A 15,977-nucleotide genomic window follows, 5' to 3' on the forward strand; every position below is an offset into this window, starting at 1 on the left:
AAAGTCTCGCATTACTTCCGCTTTAGTTCAGTGACAAGCTGGAGTGAGACTGGGCACCAAGGAAGTTGTCAAGCGAATTTTATCAAAACGTTGAACACGATTCTCACATAGAATTAAGAGTTTTATCCCAAGGATTATAATTCGATTATATCATGGACAATGGGAGAGCCTAGACACCAATCTAAAATGGCGATGAATCTTGCTTCATTCTTTCAAAGGGACAAGGTTTGTTTTTGCTCAGTGGGTCTTGACCATCCTGAATGGGTATTTAGTCATTCCAACTGGCACGTGTCTTTGGATTAGTGTCGTTGATTTGGTGCATTTGGGTAGTTTTAGCCTCACTAAATGGTCACTTCATGAAGAGTTACTAAAGCATCTTGGACAGTTGACCACAGTTTATATCCTTGCATATGTGACGAAAGCCTTTACTGAATGGTTGAGACTAGGTCTGTCATGGAGCCTTTGCTCTCTGCATGTTAAGTTTGAGTTTAATGTTTATTTTTTATTCATAATCTGGTAAAAATGCATCAGTCAACCTTTTTTAATTCTTTCACTTTCTGTACTATAATTTATGTGATACTACAATATCAAGGCATTTATCTGTTGAAATGTAAACATCTGTTATCCATAGTTAAGTGCGTTTCATATAGCTTCCCTGTTAATTAGATGTTGATGACATTGTTAGATGATGAGGAAGTTAATGTTTTGGTATTATTTTATGAGTCTTTGTATTTTACTTTTTGTTTCAGAATGTTTTAAGAAAAATGCACTTGTGTTAAGAAATTTTAAGTCAAATACTTAAAAAGTGGGATGACATTTATCATAAGAATGATAGTATCTAGCTTTAAGAATTTCAGACTGAATTTTCAGTTCAATGCTGAAGAATTGAAGTTTTTGTTGAACCTATACTGTACTTCTTTTTTTTCTAATCCGTGGGCCAATTTATATGTATGGGAAGTTTGTCTCCTGGTGAGGTGACTGTCCTCATGTTACCTTTCAACACTCACATGGATTACCAACTTAAGCTTATGGAGAGTTCCAGGATTTATGAAATGTTGAGATATTGATTAGGGAATTTCAAAGCCTTGATTATACTGTTTATTTGTCATGACATTGCTGACTGCTCATATACAATCAAGTTCAATTATCAAGAGTGTATCAGCTTCTTTGATTTGGAAAGTTGCCTCTTAGTGCTTGCTATAGAGTTCATCATCCATCAGTTTGGTTAGATGCTCTTTGAACAAAATATTATAATTATGTAGGCAAAGAATGCATTACCACTGACAATTTGGTATCAGTCAGTAATTTTTATATGATGACAAGGGCCTGGATATACATACATACTGCTCTCCTAGCTGTTATCATCTGAATTATACAACAGACCCCAGAAATTAAAGATAACATATGAACAATGCACCTAGTTTGCAGCCTTGTTGTCACCACAGTAATATAACTATATCTTTGTGGAAGGCATGGTGTATGAACAATGTAGGCATTAATGTTAAATTTCCATAATGCAGATATGTGCTGAGATGAAAAGATATTGTGCAGTACACCATAATGAACTATATAGGTTTATTTATTGCAATAGGTTCATTTTTGATTTTGTACCCAGTGGTTCTGTCTTGTGGTTATGACAAGGACAGACAGGGCAGATCCCTCCCCCCCCTCCACCCAAGACATGCTGTCAGTCCGATCAGTCATGACCAGGAAATTTTGTCTGGACCGGTAGAAAATTGGACTTGGTCGGTGCAAAGGACCGACAAGAGTTTTAAGAACTGCATTTTTGAATTTACAGTCGTCTTTCAACATACTTCACTAATAAAATTATATAAAACCCAAAGCATTTTTTCCCTTCCATTTCAAAACTAACACATTCACAAACAAAGTAAGTTACCCTAATCATACTGGTAGTATCTGTCTCAAACGAACAGAGTGATTTTCGGTCCAACAAAAATTCCATTCGGTCTGGCAAATTTTTCATTACTGCCGGTCCAAATGTCCGGCCATTCTGAAAAGTTTGTCGCCCCCCCCCCCCCCCCCAAATCCCTACTGCTCCACCAGATAGCAAGTCATACATCAAGTTGTCATTTGTGTCAAGAAGTCTCTTTAAATACCATTTGGTTCTTTGTCCACTTTTATAATTTTTATATTTATATAAAAAATAATACATATTCTTGGGTTTCAATTTCTCACCCTGAAGAAGATAAAACTGAAATAGTTTACATTTGTATTATATAGGCCACTGATTGAATGTTTGCCAAACAGGACATGGACATGTCAATAATGTTTGACTCAGCTTTTTATCCTGGTTTATTATCTTTTGTTCACAAAGTAGTTATAACCTTGTATCCACTTTGATAAGGCTTGCATACTTATAATTATATTAAAGGTAAACAGGTTAAAATTTAAAACTGCAATAGTATAAAGGATAGCTTTGATTTCTTGTTCAAATTATGAATTCGAAATAATGCTGTGTCTTGAGTTTTACAAGCAAACTAATAACCAACAAATTTCCTGATAAAAAGATTGCTTATGCATATGCCTGCCCAGGTCTCGTCAGGATGAATCATCAATTATCAGGACCTTTTGGGTAGGACACAGGGATTGTGATTTGACTCATTTATTATACACCCCAAGGATTGGTTGCAGTAGTGAGAAGGCTAGAGACATGACTCTGTTGTGCCAAACTCACTGTTTGTTTACAGTCAAGTTCGGTCAACCGTCCCAAGCAATATATTTTTGCACAGCTTTCTGATTTGACTGGGCTCACTAAAGGCTACAAATATAATTTCTCTGATCTTTCAGAGTGGCCCCAAAAACAAGAAAATGGTGGTGGAGGGGGGGGGGGGTTGACCTGCGGGAAGCTAATCTCAGTCAAAAGACTGGTCGCTATGGGTCTTACTAAGAAGAAATTACATTGTTTAAATGTAAGGGACCATTCCCACAGATATTTGGATCTATTTATCTCCCTGGGGAATCTCACTAAATTTCTATCAACTTAACCAGCTTAAATATCTGTCATGCCTAGTAAGGCTTGACAGACATTTAAGCCAGCAAGTTGATAGGAATTTAGTGAGACTCCCCAGGGAGTTAGACCGATCCAGGTGGATCAATCTAGGTATGGGAACCTAGTCTTAATGTGCCTCTAAACATGATGCATTATATAGGGTTCAGTGGATTGAGACACTCCTTGAAAAAAATATTTTTGAAAATGTCCAACCTCCTTTCAGATGGCATACACTTAAACTCTGTGTCACATGGCATGTAACACAGAGTTTAAGTGTAGGTTTACACATCATAACTTGGTCCTAGATCATAGTAAATTTGCACTGAGATGTGAATGATTGCTACCCATAACTGTGTACATAAAGTTGTGTGTAAACAATAGTGAAGTGCCTGTGGTTTTCTAAGCTGCTTTTGGGTTAAGTCATTGGTTGAGGAATCTGGGTAAACAAGTAGCACCAACTATATCAGTAACTGTGTATGTTATGGGTTTATAATTTGAAAGTCAGTTCTGATAATTGCAAGAAGTTGAAAAATCTGAAAATTTTAAGATATGGGGGGTATTGATACACTTAGAATCTAGCAAAATATCCAACAGGTTCAGTAAAAGAATTGAAATTTTTTGTCATTGTAGTATACTAGTACAAGTGTACAATATTTTCAAATATCCCATGTTAAAATATGATTCTGTCTGCAAGCATATGTAATCTGTATGGGTGACAGTTGTTCGATCAATAAAGTTGCAGCAAAGACCAATTTATACTGTAAATCTGAGAAGAGTAAGTCCTGACATTAATGTTAACATAAAACATCACTTGTTCTAGAATTGTTACATGTTGGATTTCATACTATTTATTGTTTTAATTCTGTTTGTATTTTAGACATTCAAACCAAAGAAAAAATTTGAACCTGGCACCCTCCGTTACAACCTCCACAAGCATGCAAATGCCTCTCTACATGCAGGAATAGACTTAAAACATGTGGTCAAACTTCCACCTGATGAAGATCTCAATGACTGGATAGCTGTGCATGGTAAGTGAATACATGTAAATGGTCATCCGAAGAAAGGGGTACCCTGAACTGGGGCCACAGATTGATTTTTCACTAGATATTCACTGTGACAGCACTGAAAATTGTCATGAATTAGCTAGAGATATATCTTTGAATATGTAGGAAAAAATCTATCTGTGGCCCTGGTAGAGGGTAGGAAAAGGGGCGAGCATGTGATGTGTTGGGGGTGAAAGACAAAAAAAACTGATTTTAACTTGAGTATTGATTCACTGATAAATATAAACTATATGTTTACCTTTGACTGCAAGTTTAGAGATCAATATGGACTATTTTTTTGTATAATGGCAGGGTTTTTATCCCTTGGATTGAAGCCAACCAAGTTCTTGTTTTGAAAAACAACTTCAATTTGTTAGACTGGATAACTAACCTTAACAGACAATAACAAATGGCACTAAGCTGCATTTCTACTGAAGCAATCAAAAAAAGTGAATTTTTTTTTCTTTTTGGCCATTAGTCAATATAACTGACAGGTGCGTGTAATTCAAGGGTCCACTGTTATCTCAAGTTCAGAGCAGTTCATGAGTTTTTGTTATCATGATACCTTAGCATATTTTCATTTCCTTTTCCAGTGGTGGATTTCTTCAATAGAATTAACTTGATTTATGGGACAGTATGCGAGTTTTGTACAGAACAGAGCTGCCCTACCATGTCTGGGGGACCCAAGTAAGTCACTTTCAGTTTTTTTTGTGAGCATCAAGTAGAGTAAGGTTTGTAGATGAACATTTTGAAAAGATTAAAATGTGATAAAATGATGTATTTTATAGAGGCAATGTGTAACCTTTTCCATGTTGATCACATAAAAAGGAAAAGTCTGGCTCTGTCAGTTAAGTCAATAATCTGATTAGTAAGAGAGGAAATTACTAGGAAGGTGACTAAATTTAAACAGTTGTAGTTTGTCAAATGCTCTTTTCCTTTTAATTGCTTATCCAGTTTCTCTATAAGAGTTTTGAAAAATGAGTCATGTATTGTTTACAATCAAACATATGTGCATGTTTTACTTTGAACATTGAAACTTTGGATTTCTTTGTACTGTTTGTATTGAAACTTCAGGTAAAAATATCAAAAGGAAAACTGCACATTATTTTCTTATATTTGATGTACATACTATGTACACAAAATACCTTCTACTTACATCATTTAAAAATACAATACTTTAAACTTAAAAAGACATCACAAATATCAGTGCAGCTTTCAGCAATTTTCTTAATCAGATCTGAAAGTGTATATTCACTGTAATATATAACATTGCATATATAATATTAGAAAAATAGAGCGCAGACCTCCACCAAGACATGTAATACTTATGATTAACCATTAATTACAGGGCCGTAGCCAGCAATTTCAAAAGGGGGGTTCTTTTTCTGAAAAAGTAGACCTTTTTTCCATAAAAACGTCATGTACCTAGGTCAAATTTCACCCAGAGTGGACCTTTTCCCAGCAAAAGGGGCAGTACTTTCGACCCCCCCGAACCCCCCCTGGCTACGGGCCTGAATTAACCAGTGGGTCATCACCAAAATTTAAACACTTTTAAGTTAGCCCATTTGTGACCTATCCTGAAAAATTCATCAATTAATCTATCCCTAACTTTTCGAGTTAGGCTGGTGCCAAACAAACAGATTAGCAAACTGACAAATGAAGGTGAAAACATACTTAGTAACCTCCTTGATGGAGGTAAAAAGTTGATTCAAGTTTGTCTGCCCAATCAATTGATTTCATCCAAATAATGTCTGTTGTTAACCAATTAACATGCTCCTGTTGGTCAAATAGTACATGCTTCAATGATTGGATTTGTACTTGGATAAGCTAGTTGTATATTTGATTAAAGACCTGATTGTCTTTATTCCAAACACTGAATCTCAGACTAACCATACGTCGTCGGTTTCTTACTAATTGCATTTTTTTTATCACTGTGTGTGTGGTGTATTTCCTAATCGAAAAGGTTCTATTTATATACTCTGAACTCATCAAAATATAAAATGAGATAAATGTTGGATGAAAGATTGAATTAGTCATCTCTGGTTTTTCATTTTCTTAAAGCCAGGCCAATTTGGCAGCCCTTGTCTCTATTTCCACTGCCCATTGTTGGTTTGCATATGTCTTCAAAAAAAAAAAAAAAAAAAAAAAAAAGCTATCATGTTCTGCATGCTGGGTTGGCAAATTACTGTGACCTTTCCAACTATCATGTGATAGTGGAACTAAAAAGCCACATTGAGAAGTAGCTATATAGCATGTGGATACCAGTCCAGTGTCTATGCAGGGCTGTCATTTAGCCAGCTTTGCATGCTCCCATGTCTCACCTGTGTAGACTGATAAATTGAGATGACACTCACAGATTAGACAAACACACACTAGCTTGAGCATCAATAATGATGATCATTTTATGCAGAGGCTGTGGTGTCATGCTATATGCAAATTTGGTCTTGTGTCTTGTATCTAACATATTATAGGACCAAGCACTTGTAATCTAGTACATTTGGCGGTTTGAGTCATTTGTTAAATTTTTTTTGTAGAAAATGGCTATTAACACTACATTAACATAAATGTTGACATATGTACATCAAGAAATAATCCCATTGAATTTACTTATGAGCCTTGAATCTGCTGGAGATTGTTATGTCAGAAAACCATGATCTGGATTCAAATGTTAAATTGAATTTAATTCCGGTGACAAAAGGTTTTCTTAAAGGCATTTATCCTTTGAATATCCTTTATGGTCCATGGCCAAATTTATAATATAAACATCAATATCTGTGCACATAAATTGTAACTTCATATACTTTTCATATAGAAGTTACCCTCAAATTAGCATTGGTTTATGAAACTTAATAGTGAATTTAGTTTCAATATGGATTGGATTCTTGTCTTAAGTTAGAAAATCTAGTGTGAAAAGTTTTCTTCTTTTTCTTTCATGTTTTTATGTACAGACACAGATGTGTCTGTACATATTGCCATCACCTGCGTCTGTCGTCGCCGTCGTCGCCGATGCCGATGCCGATGCCGATGCCGATGCCGATGGCAATGCCGTCGCCGTGCACTTTCACTGTAAACACGATAAGTGGAACACAGTTTTATTTTTTGGTTTTATATTTACAGAGCTGATGAATATTCATAAAACGCAGGTCAAGTTCGAAAATCAGCATGATCGGGCCATTATTGTAGAAGTTATGCTGTTTTATCACTTTTCAGCATATATGCAACCCTGTAAACACATTTTAAGGAAAACCGTTAGGCCTGTTGTCATGAAACTCACAAGAGTAATCAATCTTACTAAAACGCAGGTCAAGTTCGAAAATTGGCATGATCGGGCCACTATTTTACTATTTATGCTGTTTTTTTCCTTTTTTTCAGCATATGTGCAACACTGTAAACACAATATAAGAAAAACAGATGGGCCAATTGTCATTAAACTCACAGGAGTGGTCAATCTTACTAAAATGCAGGTCGAGTTCGAAAATCAGCATAATCGGGCCATTATTTAAGAAGTTATGCTGTTTTTTCACATTTCCTCAGATTCAATTCTTAGGCATGTTAACAGTCTTTTTATTTTACTAATAAGATACATTAAAGTGTTTGTTTGACATTTCCTGCATCTTTACAACATTGTTAGTTGATTATGTAAAAATGATGGTAAACTTGTTATCGTGTATTGTGTAATAAAGTGTCAAAAATGGAAATAAACTCATATCATTGCAGTTTGTCAGATTCAATCATTCACTATGTTCAGAATCTCAGAATGGAGGAAATTGGACATTTAACACTGTTCTATTGATATTTTTCCCATCTCATCAATTATCTTAGTTGATCATATAAAAATTGCAGTAAACTGTTTATTTTGTTTTATGTTAAAAAAGTGTTAAAAATGGAAATAAACCCATGTCAGAACAGTGCTGTCTTGTTTCACATTTCCTCAGATTCAATTCTTAGGCATGTTAACAGTCTCATTGTTTAACTAATAAGACATGTAAAAGTGTTTGGTTGACATTTCCTGCATCTTTACAACATTATTAGTTGATTATGTAAAACTGATGGTAAACTTGTTATCGTGTATTGTGTAATAAAGTTTCAAAAATGGAAACAAACTCATATCATTGCAGTTTGTCAGATTCAATCATTCACTATGTTCAGAATCTCAGAATGGAGGAAATTGGACATTTAACACTGTTGTATTGATATTTTTCCCATCTCATCAATTTTCTTAGTTGATTGTATAAAAATGGCAGTAACCTGTTAATTTTGTTTTATGTTTAAAAAATTGTTAAAAATGAAAAAAAAAAAACATTTCAGAACAGTGCTGTCTTGTTTACATTTTGGCATTTTCAAGTTGTGACTTTGAAGTTCCATGGGCCTGAAGACCTTTGCTAGTCACATTTTCTGAATATCCATGATACTAATATTTTATTATTAACAATTGATGGTCATTATGCTGTTAAACATTATGTAATATTGCATCAAAATTTGAAAAAAATCTATTTTGGACACTGCTCCCATGATGAGCATTTAAGAAAAACCATGTCACTTACTGTTCTCAAACAGTACAGTAAATATGTACAGATGTGTCTGTACATATTGCCATCACCTGCATCTGTCGTCGCCGTCACTGTCACTGGTGCCGTGCACTTTCATTGTAAACACGATAAGTGGAAGTCAATTTTACTTTTTGGCTGTATATTTACAGAGCTGATGAATATTCATAAAATGCAGGTCAAATTCGAAAATCAGCATGATCGAGCCATTATTGTAGAAGTTATGCTGTTTTTTCACTTTTCAGCATATATGCAACACTGTAAACACATGTCAAGGAAAACCGATAGGCCTGTTGTCATGAAACTCACAAGAGTAATCAATCTTACTAAAACGCAGGTCAAGTTCGAAAATTGGCATGATGGGGCCACTATTTTACTAGTTATGCTGTTTTTTCATTTTTCAGCATATATGCAACACTGTAAACACAATATAAGAAAAACAGATGGGCCAATTGTCATGAAAGTCACAGGAGGGGTCAATTTTACTAAAATGCAGGTTGAGTTCGTAAATCAGCATAATCGTGCCATTATTTTAGAAGGTGTGCTGTTTTTTCACATTTCCTCAGATTCAATTCTTAGGCATGTTAACAGTCTCATTATTAAACTAATAAGATACGTAAAAGTGTTTGTTTGACATTTCCTGCATCTTTACAACATTGTTAGTTGATTATGTAAAAATGATGGTAAACTTGTTATCGTGTATTGTGTAATAAAGTATCAAAAGTGGAAATAAACTCATATCATTGCAGTTTGTCAGATTCAATCATCCACTATGTTCAGAATCTCAGAATGGAGGAAATTGGACATTTAACACTGTTCTATTGATATTTTTCCAATATCATTAATTTTCTTAGTTGATCATATAAAAATGGCAGTAAACTGTTCATTTTGTTTTATGTTAAAAAAGTGTTAAAAATGGAAATAAACCCATTTCAGAATAGTGCTGTCTTGTTAAAATTTGATGTTGAATTTGCAGTTTAACATTATGTACTTTTGCATCAGAATTGGCAGTAGCCTATTTTGTGCATAGTTATTTCCTGCTTTTTGTCTGTACATTTGACAGCTTTGCTGCCTTGTATACAACTTCAAGTTCAATTGGCAATGCAGTCTGTTTGGTTAATTTTCCTGTAAGTTAAAGTTTTTCTTTATAAACATACAATTTTTTACAAGCGGCCACTTTCAAGATGTGCCTTTGAACCTCCATGGGCTTAAAGACCTTTGCCAGTCACATTTGCTGAATATCCATGCCACTACTATTTTATTATTATAAATTGATAGTCATTATGCTGTTAAGCATTATGTAATATGGCATCTAAATTGAAGAAAACCCAATTTTCGACGTTGCTACCATCATGTTCCTTATATAAAACAAAGTTATTTATGATTTGAGGACTAAAATGCTGTTTGAGTTGGGAAAACGTTCCTCTTTTACTGCGACTTATACATACATTGTGGTCAAATATTCATTTTTATCGTATTGGCATATTCAATGTGGAACTTGGAACTCCCATGGGCAATAAAGCTAAATAGTAATCAAATTTCCTACATGTCCATGTTATTTAAAGTCACTAATTAAACTTGCTCATAATTATTCTGTAATTTATTATATAATTTTACATCAAAATTGACACAAATCTCTGTCCACTGCTACTGCAATCGTTATGAAAAGAAAACTGTTACGTATTATTCTAAACTTACAAGAACAATTTTAAACTTTACATGAAGCTCAAATTGGAAAGCCAGCTGAATTGATTTATCATTTATTATGCATTAATGCAATTTCATAAATGTTCATTTTTCTCATTCTGGCATTTTCAAAGTGTGTCCTTGTCTCTCATATGCCTGAATCCTTATGATTGTTACACATTTTGCTTACATCAGTAATACCTGTTGAGCTTAGTTAAAATTTGATGTTAAATTTGCAGTTAACCATAATGTACTTTTGCATCAGCATTGACAGTAGCATATTTTACACATTGTTATTTCCTGCTTTTTGTCTGTACATTTGACAGCTTTGCTGCCTTGTTTTTTTCTCTGTTAGAGCTAGTCAAGTGTCATGACTTGTTTTTCTTGAAATTCTTCTTCCTTGTCAAAACAACCTTGTTTTCTTTTTGGTTGTGATTCAAAGGGTAGATTTTAATATGGTTGACAATATTTAATATGGTTGACCTTGTGATTGATAGAAACACATCCATATATATATATATATAGAGAGAGAGAGAGAGAGAGAGAGAGAGAGAGAGGGTGAGAGAGAGAAATACGAGCAGTGTATTTTTAAATATTTAATATATCCAAATATTTTACTTAATTAAATTATATATAAAGAATATACTGGGCTGCTATTGTATTGCTAATGTGCTTATAGGAGTAGTCACGTTATGGCCTTGTTTGGTAGAATGAAATATGGATTCTTGTGGCCATCTGACAGGCTTGCGTGAACACATGCATAATAAAATGATAATATGTTGGAGTTTTTGTACATATTAAAGCTGCTTGTTTTCTTTTGTTTTGTTGCTCATAGCATTGATTTGACCTGAGTGCACTGAAATTCAAAAGGGAATCCATGCTTTTAAATAGTCAATAACTTAGATGTTCCAATTACATAAGCCTTTATTCTTGCCTTATAGATCTATATTAAATTGGTTACATTTTTATATTGAAATTGTGACAAAGATAAATCATCAGTTATATATAAATTTATGTGTATGTATGTTTGCATATATTTCTGCATATAGTTATTTATGTTGATATGAAAAAAACCATACTTGAGGGATTATTTCATAATATACTTTACTTCAACATATATACATGTTAAGGTTTGGTGCATAATGTCATGATTTATCATTACTTTGGCTTGTTTGGTGACTGGGTTAGCTGCAGCTATGAAATTGATATTTGTCATCTTGAGAAAAACATGAAACAGCTATTAAGGGGAGGAATATTTTGTCTTTGTTCACTGTTTTTTTCCTAGATAGGATATTTACAGGAGCGGATCCAGAGATATTTCCTGAGAGTCTTCCAAATTATCTTTGTTGATCCATCCTCCATTTTTGACCGTCTTCCGACAGAAAAAAATTATATACCTGTCAATGGAAACTTGAAAATCTGACCATCTTCTGGAAGACCCAGAAGACGGCCTGAATCCGCCCCTGATTTATATAAGAGCATGTCTTACATTTTTCAGATATGAGTACCACTGGTGTGATGGTTCACAATACAAGAAGCCCACAGCCCTACCAGCCCCTGTCTATATAGCCTTACTTATGGACTGGGTAGAGGCACAGATTAACAATGAAAACATATTCCCGGTCAAAGTTGGTGAGTGTGCTGCTCAAACATTATAAAATAGCAAAAGAGGGCTATAACTATCTTTGTTAAGTATAAAAGGATAATGCCAATTGTGGTAGGTGAGACAGGCAATGATCCAGTTAATGTCTCCTTTTCATTGTAGCACAATACATTTCCTCCAGTTATTATAATGCTTCTTTTTCAAAATATGTATATATGTTTATTTTTAAATGCCATTAATTTTATAATTTACAGTATTAACTTTCTTATGTTTCTTCTTCATTAGGTATGATTCATAGAAATTATCTCATATAATATTGCTATCCTGATTAAGATATACCCAATTTTTTATAGGTACTTCATTTCCTAAAAATTACATGTCGGTCTGTAAGAAGATGCTGACCAGACTTTTTCGAGTATTTGTCCATGTTTACATTCACCACTTTGACAAACTATTGGCCATTGGTGCAGTAAGTACAGATATTTGCCTAAGATGTAACAATTTCAATCATTGGAAATAATGTGCGAATCCTGTTGGTATAAGCCATGAATTATGCAGTGCAAAAAAAAAGCATCTGGTAACATGTTGAACTGCAATTATCATAAGGTCAGCATTTGTATTTACAATTCATCTTTGAATCTTTACCTAATAATTCTCTTTCTTTGTCACAGGAAGCTCATGTGAACACTTGCTACAAACACTTCTACTACTTTGTTACTGAATACAACCTGGTGGAGAAAAAGGAGTTAGAACCACTTGTGAGTATAGTCTGTTGTTTCACGGACTGATCAACATGAAATATGACCCCCTCCCCCACTTCCTAAATCTGCCCTTTTTACATGAAATTGAATGTAGGTGTATTAGTGAGGTGGATCAGATGTGTTAACTGTGTTACTCTTTATTTACTAGATGTGTTTGTTAATAATTGTCTAATTTATTGCATCATATATTGAATCCTTTAAACATGAATTGATTGGCATATACATTATTTCAAACTTTTTGTGCAAAAGTATGATGCCACAATATTATACATGTAAATTGCTTTTCTGAAACCATTAATCCCCATAGAAAGAAATACCTACATTTTCATACACAAAATATCTTTCTAATTGGGAAATTGGCATTGCTATTGTTTGTCAGTGATTTACCAATGGTGTCTTTTTGTGCTTCCAGAAAGAGATGACTGAACGTCTATGTCATTGATTGTGAAACTTTGCAACAAGCAACTTGGAGATAAAAACCACACTCAGCTTGCAGTGTCTCAGTTTGTCAGAGACGTATCCTGGTGCTCATCATCTGTATGGATATTTTAGAAAGGTGTCATGTTCCTTGACTGAGACCGCTCTTTTAAATCATGTTTATGGAGAGATGCTGTGTTATTTTTCATATATCTGGCATGCTGATTTGTATAGTGTACTGTACTTTGATGCAAGCACATTTTACTGCAGGAATTGATGCACTGAATAAATATTCAAGGATCTTGAACTAGGGAAGATCGGGAAGCCATTTGTTGGGGAATGATTTCAGAAGAAAAAATAACACTTATATTGCATGAGCAGTGTTTTTTATTTGCTTGTTAGTGTAATTGTCCATCATACTTTGAGTATTAAGGCAAGCACGCAGACATTACAACCAGTTATATCTGCAACAGTGGGCACTGACTTTTTTAAGTAAAATGCCTGTGCTGTAAGAAATGTTTCTGTGGCACATGTTGGTTTATATGATATTAATTTTATAGTGTTATTTAATGTAAATGAAAAGAATAGGTACTTATTAGGGCATATATAAGTTGAAGTTGGCATATTAGATGGGAAATTATGATATCCTTATATCTGTATCACGAAAGACTTATGTATATAGACCCTTTAGTTTCACTGTAAAGGTGAACAATTGAAGATAGAAAATTTAAGTCAACCTTTTATGAAAAGCTGACTTCTTTTTATTTGTAAGGAAATGTCTGCAATGACAGGAGCTCATTTTCACCTGTAATTTCAAATCAAGAGTGACTTCATTTCTCTTAGCTGATTTAGTAGATCTACCAGGGGCAAGCATAATATCTATTATTATCTATTCAAGTTGTCTGAAGTCAGATACCTTGCTTGAAATGGCATGTTAATTTCAGTTTTGGTGACTGGTCCTAGAGAGTTGAAACCAACAACCTGTTTTTGTTCTCATTTACTATACACGTTTTTTGTTCTTTAAATCATACTGTCTTTAAGGAAAAGGATTTGTTGATTAATCAGCATATAACTAGTCAGCAGGTTTGTAAAATCAGTTTTTGTAAACACAAAGATTCTGTGCTAGTCTTTATACCACATTATATACATTGGCATATTTCTACAGTGATGATTACTGAAAAATTGAAAGGATGTAGTTCCTTGCTTTTGTGCCCTCATGATGCAAAATTTCGTAAAAACAAATTTCGATCTCTTGATTTACTGAGAGTCAAGAACAATGTGGAAATATCATCTTGGGTATGAAGTTGAAAGGAATTATAGCCCTAATAGTGATACTTTGTTTTGTTGATTTAAAAAATGGGTTGTGTGAATGTTAAACTTTTTCTTATGAACTCTACATTTTTATGCTGGCAGTGAAGCATTCCACGTATTGTATAACATTGCTCAAAGTGTTGTCACTGTTGTGTTCGTGTAGCACCTTTGGGCACATGTTATCACTAGCAGCTTACAGATATCCAAGGATTGGATAGTGCAACTCTCACAGTGTGTATAACTGCTTACATTTTGGATTGAAAACAAATGGTTTGTTATACAATATGCTTGCACTATACTTTGCTGAGATGTTTATTACTTTCTGGGTTCTGGTAGGCACTTTTGTGTACAGGTCACTTTGTCATGACACACAATCCATAGCAAAATCATACAGTATTCATTACCAGATGAACTGCACTTGAGCAGCAATTTCTATTATTTCTTTCATATTATGTTAAATGGCAAAGTTCGGGAGTGGTGGTTGTTTATTTGAAGACTGGGTAGTACAGATTTTTACATTAAGAGCCATAGATAAGAATTTGAAGTTATAAGTATATGTAGGTAGCTGCTTACTGGTATATACCTATAATGTGGATGTAATGTCAGCATTGTAAAGCCTCCATTGTTGCCAAACTGTTATATGATTTCTAAATTGTTAGTATGTAGATGGGAGCATAAAAGAAGTATAATCATGTATTATGTTTATGGATGTATTATGTATACACATATAAATTGTCTGGATGTTAAATCAAGAAATAAATTAGTTACATAACATTGTAAATATTGTTTTGATCACTAGTTGTTATTCATTTTCAAACACAATGGTTGAGGACATTTGACTTTGACTGTTCATATTATAAAATTGTATCTTGAAGGAACGAAGCATTCAGCACCATCTTCTCTCAAAATGCACTAGTCTCATATGTCCACACCAGGGGCAGATTGAGGCCGTCTTCTGGGTCTTCTGGAAGACGGTCAGATTTTCAAGTTTACATTGACGGGTATCTAATTTTTTCTGTCAGAAGACGATCAAAAGTAGAGGATGGATCAACAAAGAAAATTTGGAAGATGGTCAGAAAATAGCTCTGGATCTGCCCCTGCACACTTTGGTGTAGGGTTACATTTGCTTCTTGCTTAAAGCAGCACTCGAGTCTCAAAATCAAAATTTTGAAGAACAATCACTCAATCATTAGTAAATTTAAGACAGTCTTATACCTGTATCACTCTGTGACAGAAGAATGGAAAAAGTGAAGGTTGTGTGAAAGACATATTATCATTCACTGAAATGTGTCAAGCACATTCTCATTTCACTTCTTAATTTTGTAAAACAAACTAGTAGAACATCAAGCATTCATATCAACATGCCAAGGTGTTTTAAGAAATGACTGGACTCGTACCCGCCTCCCTAACTTACCATAGGGGGCTAGAGGAAATAAGGTGGTTTGGATCTATTTTGGAAATTTAAAGATACAATCTCACACAGGACTGGCTCCTGTAATGAGTTTCAGTTGTGATGATAACATCCAAGATGTTGCAGCAGTGTCACAGTGTAGCTGTAACCACAAAAGATCGAGATACGTGTACTGAGAAAGTTTTATA

General features: G+C 34.2%; 1 protein-coding gene across 1 annotated transcript; it reads left to right on the top strand.

Annotated features, from left to right (window-relative positions):
* Positions 1-6: 6 nt before the first annotated feature.
* On the top strand, positions 7-15,159 carry LOC106151576 (MOB kinase activator 3B). Its single transcript, XM_013524914.3, has 7 exons — positions 7-225; positions 3,888-4,038; positions 4,647-4,740; positions 11,785-11,918; positions 12,243-12,358; positions 12,561-12,647; positions 13,063-15,159. Exons 1-7 carry the CDS (start codon positions 160-162, stop codon positions 13,090-13,092), a joined length of 678 nt encoding a protein of 225 aa, XP_013380368.1. The 5' UTR covers positions 7-159; the 3' UTR covers positions 13,093-15,159.
* Positions 15,160-15,977: the final 818 nt, after the last annotated feature.

Source organism: Lingula anatina, chromosome 1 (genome assembly GCF_051362555.1).
Source record: "Lingula anatina isolate TDL-2025a chromosome 1, LinAna3.0, whole genome shotgun sequence".
Taxonomy (NCBI): domain Eukaryota; kingdom Metazoa; phylum Brachiopoda; class Lingulata; order Lingulida; family Lingulidae; genus Lingula; species Lingula anatina.